General features: G+C 41.2%; 1 protein-coding gene across 1 annotated transcript in view; it reads right to left on the bottom strand.

The window, feature by feature from the left end:
• Window positions 1–20,665, bottom strand: part of ABCC4 (ATP binding cassette subfamily C member 4) — a 301,134-nt gene that overhangs the window by 24,977 nt on the left and 255,492 nt on the right. The window contains exons 27-28 of the mRNA XM_033177424.1: window positions 9,386–9,475; window positions 18–190 (exon numbers count right to left, since the gene is read on the bottom strand). Coding sequence (XP_033033315.1) covers window positions 18–190; window positions 9,386–9,475 — 263 coding nt within the window. The remainder of the gene's footprint in view (window positions 1–17; window positions 191–9,385; window positions 9,476–20,665) is intronic.

Here is a 20,665-nt window from a genome sequence, read left to right as displayed (position 1 = left end):
GGACTTCAGCTTTATACCTTGGATCCACATTTGCCGTTGCTTCATCAATAATCAATATCTGATTTTTCCTGAGAATTGCCCTGGCAAGGCATACCAGTTGTCTTTGTCCGACACTAAAATTGGATCCTGATTCTGCTAATTCAGTATCCATTTTACTAGGAAGATCTTCAATGGTTTCTTTAAGTTGTACCTGTAGATGTACAAAGAAGAATGACTGCTATCATTCAAGCTGCTATGGAAGCAGCCAAGCCTCATAGACATTAGAACCTTCAGGTCCCTTCTCTTGAAAGATATAACTTAAGTGGACACGCACATGAGGCTGAGAGTTACCTTTAGTTAATGTTCAATGAGAAAGATGGTGGAGTCAACACAAAACTGAAATATTCTGACTTAAGAGAACAAACAATGGAACCCAAGACGCTCCTTTATCACCATCAGCGAGCACAGTCTGTTCATGCAGGGCCATGTGTTAACACTGCCTGGGCCAATTTCATCAAGAAAAACCTAGCATGATCAATAAAATGATTCTGTAGGTAAAATGCAGAAAGATAAAAAAAATCCCTTCTTAACTTTTAGTTAAAAGATTACAGAAATTTAGAGACAAAAAGAATAATGGTCACCAAGGGCTGGAGGATTAACTGTAAATGGACACAGGGAAATTTCTTTGGGTAACAGAGACATTTTAAAACCGGATTCCTGCAGTGACTGCCCAACTCTATAAATTTACCAAAATGACTGAATCACTTCTAAGGGGAGCATTTTCTGCTATGTCAATTAGACCTCGATAGAGTTGGTGGAAAAAAAAATCGTATCAGTGTCCCCCAGCACCTGAACTTCCTTACCAAAAACCAACATGACAGCCACCAAGAACCCCTCTTCCAGGGAAGGAGGGAAGTTTCTCAAAAAATGAAGCTCATGCTCCCAATGTAGAGTCTGAAGAAAAGGTGAAAGGATCTTTCTGGTTGAGTCAATTTTCCCAAAGTACATTTTGGAGAGGAGTGAGTATAACTCGAGGGAAAATGTAAAAAGAAAATTACTGCCAGAAGTATGGTCCTCCAAAGATATCATCTTATAGGCACTTTACCATTTTGGAAGGTTTTTTAATCAACTGGAAAAGTTAAAAAAAATACAAATGCAAACAATGGAAAACTGTGCCTCATTTGTTAGGAAATCAGGAGCTTATTCTTGGGCTGGTCCTTTCCCAAGTTTAAGCCCCAACTGCCAAAGCAGGTCAGTGCATTTTCTTCAGTCTAATAAATGTTTTGCAGTGAATGAAAACTCACGGAAAACAGCACACAATAACATCTTGCTCCAGACGATGGGGATAGATGACGTTGATATTAATGTATCTTTATAAAATTATAGCTATAAGATGATCTGATACTACATTGGGTGGTGGTTCAGTTCACTGATGTGTTTTGGAGAAATTTTATAGAATAAGAGCCAAACTCAGGTGACATTTGAGAGCTATAGAGGAACGAAGAGTCAATACACCTCCAATTAAGAGAGCAGCAAGCAGATAGATATGTGGTGGCCAATAAGCAGGTGTACGGAACTACAATGCCCAACAACAAAAAGCCAAGAGCAAACGGGCAACACTGTCATGTACCTTAAATATGGAAGCACACTTCTATGAACGTGATCTTGAGTTGTACTCATGATGGAAGTGCAACTCCAAGAAACAGGAATTTTGAGTTAAGATTAAATATGGTATTGACATTTGGCATTAGCATGAAAAGTAGGAAATTAAACAAAATCCGAAGTATAAGATTTAGCTCGTGGTGCAAAATGTTGCCCTGAAAATTATAGGATGGAATATGTCAGCTTCGTCAAGCCCTCTCCATTACAAGGAAGAGGACTTACTGAGTAGTCTTTTTATGACACATATCCAGAGACCTACACCCCATGTGATGGAACTGATCAAAAGCAGATGTTGGCAAAGTTTTTATTAGCTTTTCCTTCTGACTTGATTTTGATAATACTGGTAGGTGCAAAAGGGTCTTTCCTAAGACTGGCAGCCAGACTTTGAAGAAATAATCTCACACTTGCCCTTGATTAAGGTGCCATTCCATCATTCTTCTGGGTTTTGACTTTCCTTGAGGTTATCCACATTGACTTGATGAAGAACAGGGTTGTGAGGTGAAGAACAAGGAACACATTTCCCAGAAAACAGTGTCCTCTGAGTCTCTGTCATCATGACTGAATCAGGGATGGTTATGAGAATGATATGAATGTGTGGCTGAGTGCTGTGGCTCATGCCTGTAATCCCAGCACTTTGGGAGGCTGGGGCAGGCAGATCACCTGAGGTTAGGAGTCTGAGACCAGCCTGGCCAACATGGTGAAACCCCGTATCAATTAATAATACAAAAAAATTTAGCTGGGCATGGTGGCGGGCACTTGTAATCCCATTAGGTGGCTGAGGCAGGAGAATCGCTTGAACCTGGGAGGTGGAGGTTGCAGTGAGCCAAGATTGCGCCACTGCACTCTAGCCTGAGCAACAGAGCGAGACTGTCTCAATTAAAAAAAATGATATGCATGTGAAGGCCCTCTGTAGTGTTATCATACATTCAAGTTATGGTTAAGTATCAGCACTGAGAAAAAGACAACGGAGGCAGTGGAACACAGCGACTAGGAGTGACAACTGGGGAAACTGAAAATATATTAGACATTACTCTTCAATTTCTTCAGTGAGGTAAACAACTATATTATGTTATATAGTTGAACATTCTTGTTCTTAGGAGGTACATATACATATTTAAGGATGAACTGCAACTTCATGGAAATGCTACAACTTACTTTCAAGGGATACAAGAGAGGAAGCAAATGTAGCAAAATACTGTATTAACAAATGGTGAACCTTGGAGAAGGGTATGTGTATGTTCATAATACTATTCATTTGACTGTTCCATGATCTGGACATTTTAAAATAAAAAATGGAGCCTTGAAGACACACAGCATGGGTGTGAGTCCTGCGTGGCTCTGCCAACTGGGCAAGTTCCTGAACTTTCTCTATCGTAGCTTCCTAATTAACTTGTAAATAAGACCATACTAAGATTCTTATGAAGATGCTTATCTCCTAACATTGTTGGAGCATAAAATGAGTCACTATGTGTAGCACTTATAATAGTGCTTGGTACCAAATAAGAGATCAATAGATAGTATCTATTCTTTTTTCTTTGTTTATTTTGCTCCTTCCTGGACAATGAAATACTGCTTTTTTTTTTTTTTTTTTGAGGTGGAGTCTTGCTCTGTCGCCCAGGTTGGAGTGCAGTGGTGCAATCTCAGCTCACTGCAATCTCTGCCTCCCGGGTTCAAGCAATTCTCCTGCCTCAGCCTCCTGAGTAGCTGGGACTATAGGCGCACGCCACCACACCCAGATAATCTTTTTGTATTAAGAGATGTGGTTTCAACATATTGGCCAGGCTGCTCTGGAACTCCTGAACTCGTGATCCACCCGCCTCGGCCTCCCAAAGTGCTGAGATTATAGACGTGAGCCACCGCGCCCGGCCGCCTATTTTTTAATAATGCAGTCAACTAATTCCTTTCATGCACTGCTCTAGTTTTCTTCATTGCATTTACCAGTACCTAAGATTATATTACATAAGTATTTTCTTATTTTCTATCTTCCATACAAGAATTTGTGCTCTAAGAGGATGGGGACTTTCTCTCTCTTGATGACTGCTATAGCTCCAGAGTCTACAATGCCTATGTAAAAACCTCCCCACATATATCTGTTGAATGTATGAAGTCACAAGGACACCTCATTTTGTGAGATGTCTATTCTTATAAATTACAAAATAAATCCACAACAGAAATAGAAGTTGCATACAATTTTCTTACTAAATGTTATTGTAAAAGAAACATAGTCCTCATAAAATTAATTGGCTCCAAGATATCATAATATTAATAGTTTAAAATATAGAAAATTTAATGTTTTCTACATTTAATAAAGGTTGTAATTTCAGGAAAACAAGATCAAATCATAATATTTGAAACTATACATCTCAAACACAGTATATCAGATTATTTTGAAGCTTGGAAAAAATAGGAAAGTATAAGAAAAGTGCAAATAATGAACTGAACTTTCTAAGACAGCCCATTTCTATCATCACAAATATTTTCTTTCTTTTTTTTTTTTTTGAGACGGAGTCTCGCTTTGTCACCCAAGCTGGAGTGCAGTGGCGCGATCTCGGCTCACTGCAAGCTCCGCCTCCCGGGTTCACGCCATTCTCCTGCCTCAGCCTCCAAGTAGCTGGGACTACAGGTGCGCACCACCACGCCCGGCTAATTTTTTGTGTTTTTAGTAGAGACGGGGTTTCACCGTGTTCGCCAGGATGGTCTCCATCTCCTGACCTCGTGATCCGCCCGCCTCGGCCTCCCAAAGTGCTGGGATTACAGGCTTGAGCCACCGCGCCCGGCCTTTCACAAATATTTTCAAAGCCTCAAGGAGACTCACGTGGATGTCAGATTCTGTTTCCAGGTTTTTTTGAACTTTCTGACTTTTCATAAAGGAAGTCTCTGATGCCAGAGACTGAAATGTGATAAACAGCAACTCACCAGATGGGAACAAGCTTTAATGAGAACACAGCTAAGTGTGAACGAAGTGAGCAGAAGCCCATTCTGGGCAATATATGGCCCGGGAAACATAATGGAGGTGCAAGGTGTGGGGAAACGAAGGCCCAGAGGACGCGGATACTGCTCATGTGCACATTTCTGCCTTATGGGGTCCCAAATACAAGACATCCTTGTATTCTAACAGTGATTCTATCAATGTTGAACATGATTAGATGATTTCTCCACTATTCCAACATGATATAACCTAGTCTTAATTGTAGATCCTGGTATTAAAGTCGTTTTTAAATTAACAGAAATAACATGCTGCTGATTCATTTTCTTAGTTGAACCACTGTGATCTTTTGACTTTTTTTTCATAAACGACTTCCATCTTTAGTCATTACTTATGTTATATTTATAGAGTTGCTGTTATTTAGGGGCCAAAACTGGCACTAATTCTAGTAAACTTTCTTCCATTTACAGCTGACTATTTTTCAGCATTTACGATAACTTTCAGCATTAGAAAAAAAAAAAAAAAACTGGCTGGGTATGGTGGCTCATGTCTGTAATGCCAACGCTTTGGGAGGCCGACACAGGCAGATCACTTGAGGTCAGGAGTTTGAGACCAGCCTGGCCAACATGGTGAAACCCTGTCTCTACTAAAAATACAAAAATTAGCCAGGCATGGTGGAGTGTGCCCGTAATCCTAGCTACTTGGGAGGCTGAGGCAGGAGAATCACTTGAACCCAGGAGGCAGAGTTTGCAGTGAGCTGAGACTACACCACTGCACTCCAGCCTGAGCAATAGAGCAAGACTCTGTCTAAAAAAACAAATAAAAATAGGCCAGGCGCATTGGTTCACGCCTGTAATCCCAGCACTTCGGGAGGCTGAAGCAGGTGGATCACAAGGTCAGGAGTTTGAGACCAGCTTGGCCAACATGGTGAAACCCCGTCTCTACTAAAAATACAAAAAAATTAGCCAGCATAGTGGTGGGCGCCTGTAATCCCAGCTACTCAGGAGGCTGAGGCAGGAGAATCGCTTGGACCCGGGAGGCGGAGTTTGCAGTAAGCCGAGACTGCACCATTGCACTCCAGCTTGGGTGACAAAGCGAGACTCTGTCTCAAATACATACATACATACATACATACATACATACATACATATAGCCAAGATGACACAACCACATTCATAGGACTGTCTCCCTCCGGATGCCAGATCTTCTTTTGCATGTCTGGTATTACCCTTGCCAAGGGAGAATGGGGAAGAAATAAAAAAACTTCAAAGAAATAAAAGGCATCATCACGAGGTCAGGAGATCGAGACCATCCTGGCTAACACAGTGAAACCCCGTCTCTACTAAAAAAACACAAAAAAACTAGCCGGGCGCGGTGGCGGGCGCCTGCAGTCCCAGCTACTCGGGAGGCTGAGGCAGGAGAATGGCGTGAACCCGGGAGGCGGAGCTTGCAGTGAGCTGAGATCCGGCCACTGCACTCCAGTCTGGGCGACAGAGCGAGACTCCGTCTCAAAAAAAAAAAAAAAAAAAAAAAAAAAAAGAAATAAAAGGCATCTTTCCTTTTTATGTAAAGTTGTTAGAGAGGAAAAAACTGACAGCGCTGTCCTAATCTCGAGCCAACCCTATGAGTTTGGGTTCCCATTTCCAGTTTGGCCTCATTTATAAACCAAGTGACTGTGTTTTTTGTCTGCTTTGAAGGGAGTTTCCAAATGATACCAGGTTTCCTACTAAAAAACAGGATGAGTTCTCCAGTTCTGAACTGGATATCAATGAAAGATGAAAACCATGGAGACAGCAGAGAGACTGAATGTGACAGAGAAGTCCAGAGAAACTTGAATGGCATCGGAGTCGTGGTGCTGAATCCCTTGTGTGACATCTCTCAAGATAAACACACGCACATAACTTCATGTTTACAATCACCAGGAAGTGAGCTTCCGAATTCTCTACGAGAAGACCCTCAGACTCCATGGACCTCAGGGGAAGATTCTTGACCTATCAGAATGACCCCAGCCTCCATCAACTGGTAGTCATGAAACTTGCTGTGGAAAAACTCACAATGCTTCATCTATTAGGAGTGCTCAGCCTTTCCCCCAACCATCAAGAAGGTAAAAAGAATACAAGCACCCAGAGGAAATTTGGAAAGTTCAGAAAAAACCAAAGAGAATAGAAAATACTCTCCTCCAGTCGTTGTCTCATTACCCCCAAATAAGCAATGTAAATGCTCTGGTGTCTTTCTTAGGTCGGGTTTCGGAATATATGAATGATGAAAAACAGCTGGAATCACACCAGAAATACAATGTGGTACCCTAATTTTTAGACACTCTTCCAAATCACTCACAGAAAAACCTACAATGCCATAAAGAAGTAATTCCCAGAGAAAAGACAAAGATGGGATAATTTTTCACTTCTGAGGGGGACCTACCACGTCTTCCACCTCATCATTTCTAGAATTCTTGAGAGACTACTAAATTTTATTTTAATTTTGGCTATAACAAATGTAATAAGTATGAGTTACAGCTATGTTCCATGATGGTTTTTGATAGGATCATCTCCCAATTAACATTTCTTCACTGTTCATAGAGAAATGTGTTTCTAAAAAGTAATTTTACTCTCTGAGAATCTGTGACAAGAAATCTTAAGCTCTGAAACAAATAGAAAAATACTTTATGAGTAATTCTTGCTCTTTTAGGGTGTGTCACAATTTCACTAATAAACTTGTCCTGAGAATTTAGGGGCAGGGGATTGCCTTATCTTTCTTTACGTTTGACAGTTAACTGTACCCACCTCTTCTCTCCTAGAATTTCACTGTACAGAGATTCACAAATTTAAATGAAATCAGAGGTCAATTGCTTATCAAGTATCAGGAGGTGAAGTAACCAACCTAATTTAGAAAAAGAAAATCCCCACAGTTGCTGGAAAGCAGGGTGGATGTGTAAGGACTCGGCAATGACATGTCTTCAGAAACAAGAATTACTGGCAGGAAACTGTCAGGCCTCCAAGTCTACTTGCTCACAGTCAAAACTCATCTATAAATTAAAGATTTCAGAGCTACCCCTGGAAGGGCAACAGTGAAAAATGCACCAACTCAAAACAACAACAATAACAATGGAGAGAAATTAATCTCTGTCACTTAGGCTGGAGTGCAGTGGTGCAATCATGGCTCACTGAAGCCTCAACCTCCAGGGCTCACAAGATCCTCCCACCTCAGCTCCCTGAGTAGCTGGGACTACAGGTGCATGCCACCACATCTGGCTAATTCTTTTTTTTTTTTATTTTTAGTAGAGACAAAGTCCACTATGTTGTCCAGGCTCCACACTTCTTTGAAATGAAGAGATCAAACATGTTAATACATACTTATTAAATGCTTACTTTTTAAAAAACTTTTAGTATTTATTTATTTTGAGATGGAGTTTCACTCTTATTGCCCAGGCTAGAGTGCAGTGGTGCAATGTCGGCTTACCACAACCTCCGCCTCCCAGGTTCAAGCAATTCTCCTGCCTGAGCCTCCCGAGTAGCTGGGACTACAGGTGCGCACCACCACATCCGGTTAATTTTTGTATTTTTAGTAGAGACGGGGTTTCACCATGTTGGCCAGGCTGGTCTGGAACTCCTGACCTCATGATCCACCCGCCTCAGCCTCCCAAATTGCTGGGATTACAGGCATGAACCACCGTGCCTGGCCAATTTTTATTTATTTTTATTTATTTATGTATTTTGAGACAGAGTCTTGCTCTGTCACCCAGACTGGAGTGCAGTGGCACAATCTCGGCTCACTGCAACCTTGGCCTCCTGGGTTCAAGCAATTCTCTTGTCTCAGCCTCCTGAGTAGCTGGGACTACAGGTGCACACCACCATGCCCAGCTAATTTCTGTATTTTTAGTAGAAGTGGGGTTTCACCATGTTGGTCAGGCTGGTCTGAAACTCCTGACCTCCGGTGATCCACCCACCTCAGACTTCCAAAGTGCTGGGATTACAGGCGTAAACCACTGTGCCCAACCTTAAATGTTTACTTTTTAAAAGCAAAAGACTAAACTAGGTCCTGGGAGGGATTACCAGTTTTATGATATGGTTTGTGCCATCAAGTAGACTAGCACAAATTTGCAGAACTAGGCTGAACACAGAAAATCAGTGTTAAAATATACAAACCAACAGCACCTTAATAGTCAAAGCCCTTTTCATGGAAGGGTGAGAAAATTTCAAGAAGTGGCCCAACAGGAACCACATAAATAACAGAAAATCCTCTAGAAATCAACATATTAGTATAAAAACTTAGCAAAGGTTGCAGGGTTCTGTTACTTGCATTAAAATTACATGTTTGCCAATAAATAATTATTATCCCATTCCAACTGTATAATTTATCTTTATAAACACTTTCTTATAAAACTTCAAAGCATTTCATAAATATGATCTCATTTATCTCTTAGTTAATGAAAAACAACTATGAGACGTCTTCCCTTACTAGAAATTCCCTAAGAATACAGCACTAAAATAAATGGTGCAGAGTAACTTAGTTACTAATAGGATCTCAACTCATAAATACAACTTCTAGTTTAACTCATTGCTAAAGACAAATAAAACACCACCAAACTGTTTTGGACTATAGAAAGAAAATTAAAATGAGAACAAGTGAAATTTTATTTTTGGTTTTCATCATCATCAGTATACACATTTTAGCATATCCACGTCCTCAATGATCTCCTGGGTGGTGAGCAAAGTTAGTTCAACCACTAAGCTCCCCTTAATTTCCTGCAATGCTGTAAAGGTACATATACACATAGTGATGTTAAAAAATTAGAGATAATTACATTTTATCACTTACCTCTTGTAAGGCATTCCACAGTTCCTCATCCGTGTGCTCATTGAAGGGATCCAGGTTTTTCCTCATTGTTCCAGTGAACAAAACAGGTTCCTAAGTGCTCAAAACAGTCAAAGTCATTACCACAGACTCTTTTCATTGTATTCCAATGCTAACATCAACAATAGAATTAAGATACCAAAAAATAAAATTCCTGATAATCATTAATTACAGCATTACAAATGCCTGTTTACAAAATAACATATCTATTAATTTTCCACTGTACAAAAGCATGCTCCAAAATACCTTCCAGACCACTGAACACTAACAAAACTGTTGCAATGTGCTATCTTAAGAAGAAAATGAAAAAGACAGGCCTGATGTTTAAAACTGCTTTCCTGGTAATATTAGCTTAACATGAAATATACGGATATAATTATTTGAGGGTCTACATCAAGAGAGCTATAGAAATTAACTATCAATCGTGTAATACTGGAAAATACCAACAGCATGATTAGAGTTTGTGCTTCAAAGCCAAATTATTAAGTATTTTCTAACTTGTACTAAAGAATAAATTAGGATATTTTCACCATTGGCAAAACAGTTTTCCAGGATTAAGAATCTCTCGCCGGGCACAGTGGTTCACGCATGTAATCTTAGTATTTTGGGAGGTCAAGGCGGGTGGTTCACCTGAGGTCAGGAGTTCGAGACCAGCCCGACCAACATGGTGAAACCCTGTCTCTACTAAAAATACAAAAATTAGCCAGGCGTGGTGGCACATGCCTGTAATCCCAGCTACTTGGGAGGCTGAGGCAGGAGAATCGCTTGAACCTGGGAGGTGGAGGTTGCAGTGAGCCGAGATCGTGCCATTGCACTCCAGCCTGGGCAACAAGAGCAAAACTCCATCTCAAAACAAACAAACAAAAAAACCTCTCCAATGTCAGAATGGGACATCCTTTTTTTTTTTGGCCAAAGGAGATCTAAACGATTGGGGCCAGAGGCACCTCTATTTATGAAGGGATTGCCTCTGATTTTGCATCACTGAATCCCCACATTATCTCATCTGTGCATCACGGTTACCTGGGTCACAGAACCTCCTTATTAACTACAAGAGCAGGGTAACCTGAAAACCATTGTGAAGGAGGTCGTAATAAAATTACATCAATTTAAATAGCTGTTCCTATTCATCTACTTCAGGAGGAGCCCACAATTAAATCGCTCTTGGAATATCGGCCTCTTCCTGGATTTTAAGAGAGACTCTTGAACATAAGCTTAGGTAGGCTGTGTGAAAGTTTTCTTCTGGCAGCTGGGTGGGGTGGCGGGCACCTGTAGTCCCAGCTACTTGGGAGGCTGAGGCAGGAGAATCACTTGGACCTGGGAGGCAGAGGTTGCAGTGAGCCGAGATCGCGTCACTGCACTCCAGCCTGGGCCACAGAGCAAATCTCCATCTTAAAAAAAAAAAAAAAAAAAATGTTTTCCTCCGGAAGGTTCTAATAAGCTAGGCCATAAGGATATAGGAGCCCCATGAGCTGCTTTCAAGGATGGGGGCAGAACAAGCGGATGCACAGATGTGGGAACAAGAGAAGGTGAGACTCTTCTACAGGTACTGGAGAAATGCTCAAGGGAACCACTGGCCTCAAATCTCACCTGGCTTTGGGGGCAGGACTGTTCCTCCTCACTTCCCAAAAGCCTGAGAAGAGAGATGAAGGAGGTAGACTTCTTTTTTCACCAGCCATAAAGAAAAATGATACCCAGGAAGGCTCTCATCCCTTTCCCTACAGTCTTCGTTTTAAGGCTGGTGAGGAAGAAATGGATGTAGAAGGCAGACAGAGTGCCACCAAAAACATAAGTCCTCAGCAAAATGCAAAAATGGAAACGATAGTAAAATGGGCACTTTGTGTACAAAGCTGATAAAGTGGCCAATATCCTTCCAAAAGCACTGAAAAGTCACTGGTCACATGATGCTTCCAAAGTACCAAATGGAACTGAAAAATTCCAAGAGTCATATGTAAGGCCTGTCTTAAAAGTACCCAACTGAAGACCAAAACCTGAACAACCATCTAAACAATGGTGAGAATTTCTTGTGAGGAGAATAACCATCATTCTGGTTATTTCAGATTAAAATATAAAAACTTGACTTACTCTCTGTAATTATCAACTCTAAGATTCCAACTAACTAGGTAATTTCTCCTTTCATTGTTTAAATGAGGTATTCAGAAACAATGTGGCCAGGAGAGGTGTGGCTGCAACTCCTTCCCCTCTCTCTTTGAAGCGCCTCCTTCTCCCCACAAGGCCCTTAAACTGAGGGGATAATTCCATTCAGTGGCCAAAACCCAGAGACTCTTTGAGGACATGTGTTTTAGGAGATAAGGGGGCTAAGAGGGGAACGGGTTAAGAAATGGGCTTTCAGCCCATTTAGAGCTGTGAGACGCAGCTCTTTGCTTATACTAAACAAGTCCATTACCTTGTCTATGACGGCCTACGTTACCTGAACATTGTTTCCTTCAGGCTCCTCTCCTAGAGAAAAATCACACCCGTTACCAGGCCTAGGGTTTGACTGAGTGTCCGCCTAGGTTTTCACAGTATGTTCTAGAGAGATGATACCTAAGCTAATTTATGAACAAGTTTCTTTGCATTTAAAGACTGATTATTCTGCCTCTGTTGAGTGATGGAAGGGCTCGTGGTATTAGCACGTTTCGGAATAGTGGTTTTGGTGGCTCAAAAGAACAGGCATGTGAGTGTACAATTCAAGTCCAATCATCCTGTCTTCTATAATCCAGGGCCCCTTGCCTGTCACCTTCCTTACTTTCTTCCCTTTAGGAGGGAAACCCCTTTAAATGGATGAATCCCTCGAAAGACCAAGGGGGAGGATTAAAGCGTGATTCTTCACAGGACCCTGAGATGCTCAATTCGAGCCAACCATGTCTGCAGCTGCTTTAGGCTGAGCTCTAAACCTTGACCTCAGATACTCTGCAGGACCTATGGAAGCTCTGCTAATTATCACCAACCATCATTTTTGGCTTTTTTTTTTTTTTTTTGGTTAAAAAAGCCAAAATTTAAGTTTAAGCATTTCCCACTGCCATAGAAGTTCTTGCTTAAATCCATACTATCAATTTAAAGGAAAATATTAAGCAATTATTTATGTTTAGTTAGCAGCATTACACAGAAGAAAATAGTTTAGTAAATAAGAATATTTTTCTTTGTTATGACATGCCAAATATATTTTTCATAATGAGTAAAATTTCAATCAAAACTTGTTGAATGAGAATGATTTAATAAAACATTAACTGACTGAACCTATATTTTTCTTTAAAGCCAGCAGGTAATTTGTTAACAATGTCTGTTTTAATACGCCAATGTGTTTTATACATGGTGTTCATTTTGGTTTCTAATTCTGCCTTCATCCACTTGCCAAATAAGAAACAATTATATTATCTTCAAAAGGTAATAAAAGTGCTCATAGTAGTCACATACTGCAAGAGCAGATAAGAGTCAAATTAATTATCATTTCTGATAGATATTATTATTTAAAGTACCCTCCTCCATGTAATGAAGTTAGTAAACTAATCTTATAAAGAAGTGTTGTAAAAATGTTTGCAGGCAGAACATTTCAGAGTAGAGATTTACGGTAGACATACAATCTTCATGTAAAATATAAAAGATTTATTAGCCTAAGTACATATTTTTTGATGGTATATATTTTAAAATGTCATTTAACACGAGTTTTATTTTAACCTCCATAGTTAGCAAAACCAATGCTCTGTTCAATGTATTATTTTAAATGAAGCACTAGATCAAACCTGTTTTCTGTTTTTTTTTTTTTTTTTGAGATGGAGTCTCACTCTGTCACCCAGGCTGGAGTGCAGTGGCATGATCTCAGCTCACTGCAACCTCCGACTCCCAGGTTCAAGCAATTCTCCTGCCTCAGCCTCCCAAGTAGCTGGGATTACAGGCACGTGCCACCATGCCCAGCTAATTTTTGTATTTTTAGTAAAGGTGGGGTTTCACCATGTTGTTCAAGCTGGATTTGAACTCCTGACCTTGTGATCTGCCTGCCTCGGCCTCCCAAAGTGCTGGGATTACAGGCGTGAGCCACCATGCCCAGCCCAAACCTGTTTTTCATTAGGGTTTAAAGGTCATACTTTTAAAAACTCTTTGTGCCAAACTGAGTAGTAATTTTGTCCTCATTACTCACATAAGACAAGTTGATATTAAACATGTGATCAGGCCGGGTGCAGTGGCTCATGCCTATAATCCCGGCACTTTGGGAGGCTGAGGCAGGTGGTTCACTGGTGGTCAGGAGTTCAAGACCAGCCTGGCCAACATGGTGAAATCCCATCTTTACTAAAAATACAAAAATTAGCCAGGCAGGGTGGGGCACGCCCGTAATTCCAGCTACTTGGGAGGCTGAGACAGGAGAATCACTTGCACTCAGGAGGCAGAGGTTGCAGTGAGCCAAATAGCGCCATTGCACTGCAGCCTGGGCGACAGAGCAAGACCCTGTCTCAAAACAACAACAACAGCAAAAAAAACCCACCATGTGACCTAAAAATGACCACTCTGAATCAAAGCATTTAGTGCAGTAAATTGATAATCCCTCAGCAGGATTGCAAGACTGAAAACTACAGTCTTCCTAGAGCTTTCGTATAAACTTCTGGAAGACAAGCCTCTCATTATCTCAAGAAGAAACTCTATCCACCAACCTCCAGACACTTAAAACGACCTGGGACCAAGGCAAAAATCGCATAGGGAGTTACAAACCAGCAGGACAAAGCACAATACTTTACCCTAATCTTGTCCCAAACCAGGAAACTTCCCTCTCTTAAAATATACACTGCACAGTAGCTAGCCACAACTGCTGCTGCCTGGTGTCCTCAGAGCTATGCGTGCATTTCAAATCCTGAAGACCTTGATTAAGGGCAGCTCATCTCTCTGTGCCAAGAATGAGGGAATCACCTGAAGTCACTTTAAATCTTGGTTTCCCTTCTTTTTTAAAAAACCCCTGTAGCCTCTGAATGAACTGATCATCATCCATTTTCAGAAGAAAAGAACATTGTTCGCCAACAAAGGAAAAAGAATTTAAGTCGTGTAAAGTCTTCTTTACATACGAAAAGGTCACCAGCTCCAGGGAACAGTTCTATGGCCTTAATGAAGACTTCAGTGTGCAGAAACAAAAGACTGACTGCATTAGGCCAGAATCCAATTGTATTTCTTTACTAGTAACTGCATACCTACCTCTTTTCCCTTTGAGTTTTGTTCTCAAAAAGAACTTAAGAAAAAAAAAAAAAGGAAAGAAAATCAGGTAATAAAAAGGAAGTCTTAAAGAGACACACTCTGGTTAACCTTTTCAACCTACTGAAGAAAATTCAGGGAGTAGAAATACCAACATAGCAGAAGTCTAAGCCGTGGGCTGCTTAAAAAGTACCTAGCTTTTGCTTTGATAGAAAAACAAAAAAGTCCAACAAATATGAAAAATGAATCTGTTTAATCCTAACAAAGATTATAGCTGTTGATGTACGCCAACCCTTAGGGTGCTATCATAAATGTTGAATTTGCATGAAGTTACTCTTTAGTTGAAAACATTTATTTGTGTCCATAGGATTGGAGAACTCTAGGAGTAAATAATCCATCCAAAAAAAAGTTTTGAAATCCATTTTTCCAGATCCTTCAGTTAAGCAAACTCTTGTCTGAGTTATAGTATCACCTTGGTGCTCTCTTTGGGAAGTGCAGTTAACTACCTTGTGTCCTGAACACAAAGAAGCATACATTTCAGCTAACTATTCTGTTTAGGGTAATTATTTAGGAATTACTTTCACTGTTTGCTTCTTCCTGAAATTTTAAATACAAACTGAGGGGTACTTTCTTAAGAATTCAGTATTTTTTTTTTTTTTTGAGACAGAGTCTCCCTCTGTCGCCAGGCTGGACTGCAATGGTGCAATCTTGGCTCATGGCAACCTCTCCCTCCCAGGTTCAAGCAATTCTCCTGCCTCAGCCTCCCAAGTAGCAGGGACTACAGGCGTGCACCACCGCACCCAGCTAATTTTTGTATTTTCAGTAGAGACAGGGCTTCACCATGTTGGCCATCATGGTGTCGATCTCTTGACCTCGTGATCCACCCGCCTCGGCCTCCCAAAGTGCTGGGATGACAGGCGTGAGCCACCGCGCCCAGCGCAGTATTTGTTTCTTTTGTTTGTTTTTTTTTGTTTTGAGATGGAGTCTCGCTCTGTCGCCCAGGCTGAAGTGCAGTGACCGGATCTCGGCTCACTACAAGCTCCACCTCCCGGGTTTATGCCATTCTCCTGCCTCAGCCTCCCCAGTAGCTGGGACTACAGGCACCCGCCACCATGTCTGGCTAGTTTTTTGTATTTTTTTTAGTAGAGATGGGGTTTCATTGTGTTAGCCAGGATGGTCTCGATCTCCTGACCTCGTGATCCACCCGCCTCGGCCTCCCAAAGTGCTGGGATTACAGGCTTAAGCCACCGCGCCCAGCGCAGTATTTGTTTCTTAAAGTGACTCCAGGACTAGCCCCCGACTGTGTAGGTCATCATTTCTGTTCTTTCCCAGGTCCTTGCTGCTTACTCCTAACCACGAATTTGAGTTGCTCATGGTGTGGTCAAGAGTGACACAGGACCCTGAGCCATAAATGTAAGGGATAAGCCAGGAAGAGAGAGAACACAGAAACTCGTGCTCCACACAACCCAGGAAGCCATGCAGGCCAGACTCACCCAAACATGGCCATTCAAAGAAATAGCACCTGGTTCTGCTTTTGCTGTGTTTGCTCCAAACTTCCTAGATTCCCTACATCAGGGTGTGGCGACACAAGCCATTTGGCTTTCCACTCATTTCTGAGGATGAGGGATGTATATTTTTTGCACTGCAGACCAGTAACCTTCATGTAACCTCAAGTCTCCGGCCTTCTCCACCCTCTGCAGCCAGTGAGGCCTTGGAAGACAAAGGGCTCTGAGCTCCCACAAGGTAAGGCTTAGAGGATCTTCTGACGCTCATTCGCCCATGACACATAAGTGAATACACTCTGTTTTCAAAATGATTTTTTTTTAGTGCTTAGTGTCACTTAAGGTTTTGGAAAAAATAAAAATAAATCACAAACAATTTAGTCTTTCAAAATGACCTAACTGTCCAAACGACAAAGTTCAAAGAAAAGATACCTTTTGACTTTGCTGCATATTTGCTCTCTTTGGTTATGGTTTCTGGGAACCTTTTTTAAGTTGGGTAGACAGAAAAACAATGAGTACTTTGGGAGGCCGAGGCAGGCGGATCACAAGGTCAGGAGATCAAGACCATCCTGGCCAACACGGTGAAACTCCGTCTCTACTAAAAATACAAAGATTAGCTGGGTGTGGTGGCACGCACCTGTAATCCTGGCTACTAGGGACACAGAGGCAGGAGAATCACTTGAACCCAGGAGGCAGAGATTGCAGTGAGCTGAGATGGCGCCACTGCAGTGCAGCCTGGCAACAGAGTGAGACTGTCTCCAAAAAAGAAAAAAAAAAAAAAAGAAAGAAAAAGAAGAGTAAAATGTTTGATGAGAAATCATGCTGTCCAACAAACATTTACTGAAAAAAAACTGAGTTGGATAATTCTGAGTTCTGATTCTACTACTTATTAACTATTCATCTCCAGGTAAGTTATGAATCTCCCCGAGCCTCAGTTTTCTTCCTGGAGAATGGGGCTAACTTGATACACCCAACAGGGCTGCGGTGACAATCACTATGTCATGAGGCTCCTTGCATGGTGCTGCCAGGCAGCAGGAGCCTGGCCAAGCAGGGCAGGACAGTGAGGTGCACTGTTCTTCAAACGGCAGGTGCAACCAATGGATCATGAACTCACTTTTGTGGCTCGTGACCATCATTATGTCTTTTCTATGAACCAGAATAGAATGGATATAATAGAAAATCTCAGGGCGTAGAAGCATGGAGTAACATTGTGTTGTGAGACTTTTGTTTCTGTGCATGTGTGTGCACCTGCACAAGTCCACACTAAATCATGCTGCAAAGCAGAGTTCCAATCAGGGATTGCCCCGGCCAACATGGGTTTAAAGTCCCTAGGAGAGGGTTCAGGAACTCAGGATCTGGCATATGGGATTTGCTGTAAATTCCATTTGAATCCTGGCTCTGCTGTTTACTTTTAGTTAAGTGGGTTAAGCTCTCTGTGCCTATTTGAAAATATGTCAAATGAGGATGACACAGAATTGCTGTGAGGATGAAGTGGGAGACAGCAAGGAAAGAAGCTAACCATGTTATGGATTCCTCAAATGTTAGGAATTCTCACTACCCGTGTAACTTGTCTGCATGCAACTATCACTAAAGCACTGGATCTAAGAGGTTTGAGAAGCCCCTGTTCTCACGCAGGGCTGAGAACCAGTGTCAGTTGCCTGCTCAGGAAATGCAAAGCATTAGTGGGGTACTGACAGCGGTCAGGAATGCCACTAAGACTGGGGTGGGGGAAAGCCAGAAAACAAAGCAATAGCCTCACCTTTTGTTCCTTGTGAAAAAAACATTAGATTTCTCTCTTAGGTTGTTTTTATTGTGCATTTTTTGTTTGTTTGTTGCTGCTTCACTATTTAAATTTACATAAACAATTTGGTTAAAGGAATTCACCAAGGATCACAAAAATAGAAACAGAAGTTAATGAGCCAAGTCCTTCTAGAATAGTGAGTAGCAATAATACCCTAAAGGCCTCTACCCCAATCCTTAATTAGAAATAGTTACTATTTATTGAGCATTCCTCAGAACCCAGAGTAGGATCACAAACATGTTCTCATCCAGTAAAATCTTCACAGCAAATCTGTGAGTTAGTAATTACTAGGCTTGGTTTAAGGATGAGGAAACTGAAGCTTGGAGGCTAAGTGACTTCATTGAGGTCACATTTGTATCAGGCAGTGCTGGAATAAAAATGTGGGTCGTGTTGACGCTTAGAAGATGCTCTGAAAGATTCTATCCCAGGTAGTCTGCTGAATGATTTCCTGGGTCGTATTAGGCATTGCACAGTCGCTCTAGACTATGTTACTTTTTTTCAACCAACATTGAGCCTTGGAGACAAAGCCATACAAAGTTAAAAAAGAAAGCTTCTATGTTTACAATGCTTGGAGATCAGGATCTACATGGATACAAAGCTTAGCAGTGTTTTGTAAGCATGCTTTCTGAACTACATACATAGAGCATTTGCTCAAAAGTAGGGCGGAAACTTATGGAACTGAACCAAAACCTGGTGATGTCAAGGTATATTTAGTCTTTGCTCAGATGTGCTTCCAAAACATTACTGGCAGAGCCAAGAATCATCTAATGTTACTTCTTTATTTAGAGTTCTTTTATGTACACAAGCACACAACTATTTCTTATTAAGAAGCATTCAAAGTAATGCAGGGCACGTTCCTAGAACCTTTCATCCAAGGATATAAAAGTACTTTACAGACATGCCCATTATCTCTGCTGAGAAAACCTCATTTGGCCCATTTTTGAGATGGGCATAACCAAAATATAAAACTTGAGAACTTATACTCTCATTTTCTACTGTAAGCACTAAGTCATGCTTCTAATAGCCAGAGGGAATCTAACGTGCTAAACATTTCTTCCCATTTTATCCTGAAAGGGATACTTTTTGTTCTTTAAATTAAAAATAAAAATTGTGGTAAAATACACATAGCATAAATATTACCGCTTTTGCCGTTTCAAAGTAAACATTTCAGTGATCCTAAAGACACTCACATTGTTTTGTAGCCATCACCACCATCCATTCACAAGATGCCTTTCATCTGACAAAACCGAAGTCCTATGTGAAATACTGTAACTCCCTATCCCCCATCTTCCCTCAGCCCCTGGTGGCCACCCTTCTACTCTGTGTCTCTGTGAATTTGACTAGTCTAGGTAGCTCATATTAGGGGAACCATCTAGTGTCTGTCCTTTTGTGACTGGCTTCTTTCACTTAGCATAATGTCTTTAGGGTATATCTGCATTACAGACTGTCAGGATTTTCTTCCATTTTAAAGCTGAATAATTCCCCATTGTATGGATGGACCACGTTTTGTTCATCCACTCGTCTGGTGACAGACACTTGAACTATTTCCACCTTTTGGGTACCATGATGATCATGGATGTACGAAACTCTGAAATCCTGCTTTCAACTCTTTCTGGAAGTGGAACTACTGGATCATGTTAGCTCTCATTTTTTGAGGAACTCTATACTGTTTTCCAAAGTGGCTGTACCATTTTACATTCCCACCAACAGTGCACAGGGTTCCAATTTCTTCACATCCTCAAAATTACTTAATAGTAATTGCAATTGTTTTAGAGGTCAGTGCTAGGATAGCCATAACTATAGTTGGTCTAAGATAAAAATCACATTCTCCTTCCCTTCCAGTGGCATGTTGTCTACGCTTCCTAATAAACGGGCATTGAAGAGTTGTTTATTTCCACATGCCCAGAAAGTTCATTTCTGCCTGGGTTTTACTCTTGTCTCCTGTGTTTGTCTTCTCCAGAATATATGTGTGTGTGTGTGTGTGTGTGTGTGTGCTCCTCAGCTCCCCCCAATGACCACAGAGTGTTAAAAAAAAAAAAACCCACATTAAAAGAAAACAAACAACCCAGTCATGTGTAGAGCTGAATATGCGGAAATGTTAAAGTGAAGGACAGGATGGAACTGTGAGGCCCGATGGAAGCCACGAGGCCCCACAGCTGCAGACCCCGCGCCGGCTTGGACAAGGTGTATGTTGCTCATGCCTATACACCTGGAGAATAGTAATTACTCAATGAATACTTTCTGAATTTATGTTAAATATGAACCAAAGCAATGACAGGAGCTCTTATTGTACAAAGAATCCAATCTCAAGAATACTCCTTGAGAGTCACACTTCTGCAAAGGAGAAGAAAAGAAAATAGAATCAGAGTCCAGAAAGGGATGGCCAATTTAACCCTCCACCATCAGAGCAAACACTCACTGGGTCTGTGTGAAGAACACCACGCACTCTTACAACAGTGATCGTAAGAAAGATAAAGATGAAGTGCAGAGAGATGGAATTCCTTCTCTCATGTTCTTCCTTGCTAGTTTGTAACAACCTCCTGGTTAAAATCATTCACCAAGAGCTAGATTCTAAAAGTCACCACAAAGCAACTATAAGTTTTTTAATTCTCACAGCCCACAGTTTCACAGAAAGCCCTTCATGGAGGTAATCACCTTTGAGAAGGTAGCTTTAGTTCCTACAACAAAATTCCAACATTAAGACACTTAAAATCTACATCTCCCTATAGAAACCTCCCCAGTGCTAAACAAACCATGCATCATTTTGTT

The sequence above is a fragment of the Trachypithecus francoisi genome, unplaced genomic scaffold, assembly GCF_009764315.1.
Source record: "Trachypithecus francoisi isolate TF-2019V2 unplaced genomic scaffold, Tfra_2.0 Lachesis_group18, whole genome shotgun sequence".
In the NCBI taxonomy this organism is placed as follows: Eukaryota; Metazoa; Chordata; class Mammalia; order Primates; family Cercopithecidae; genus Trachypithecus; species Trachypithecus francoisi.
Note: the sequence above shows the minus strand (reverse complement) of the source record. Positions and strands in the feature narration are given on the sequence as shown.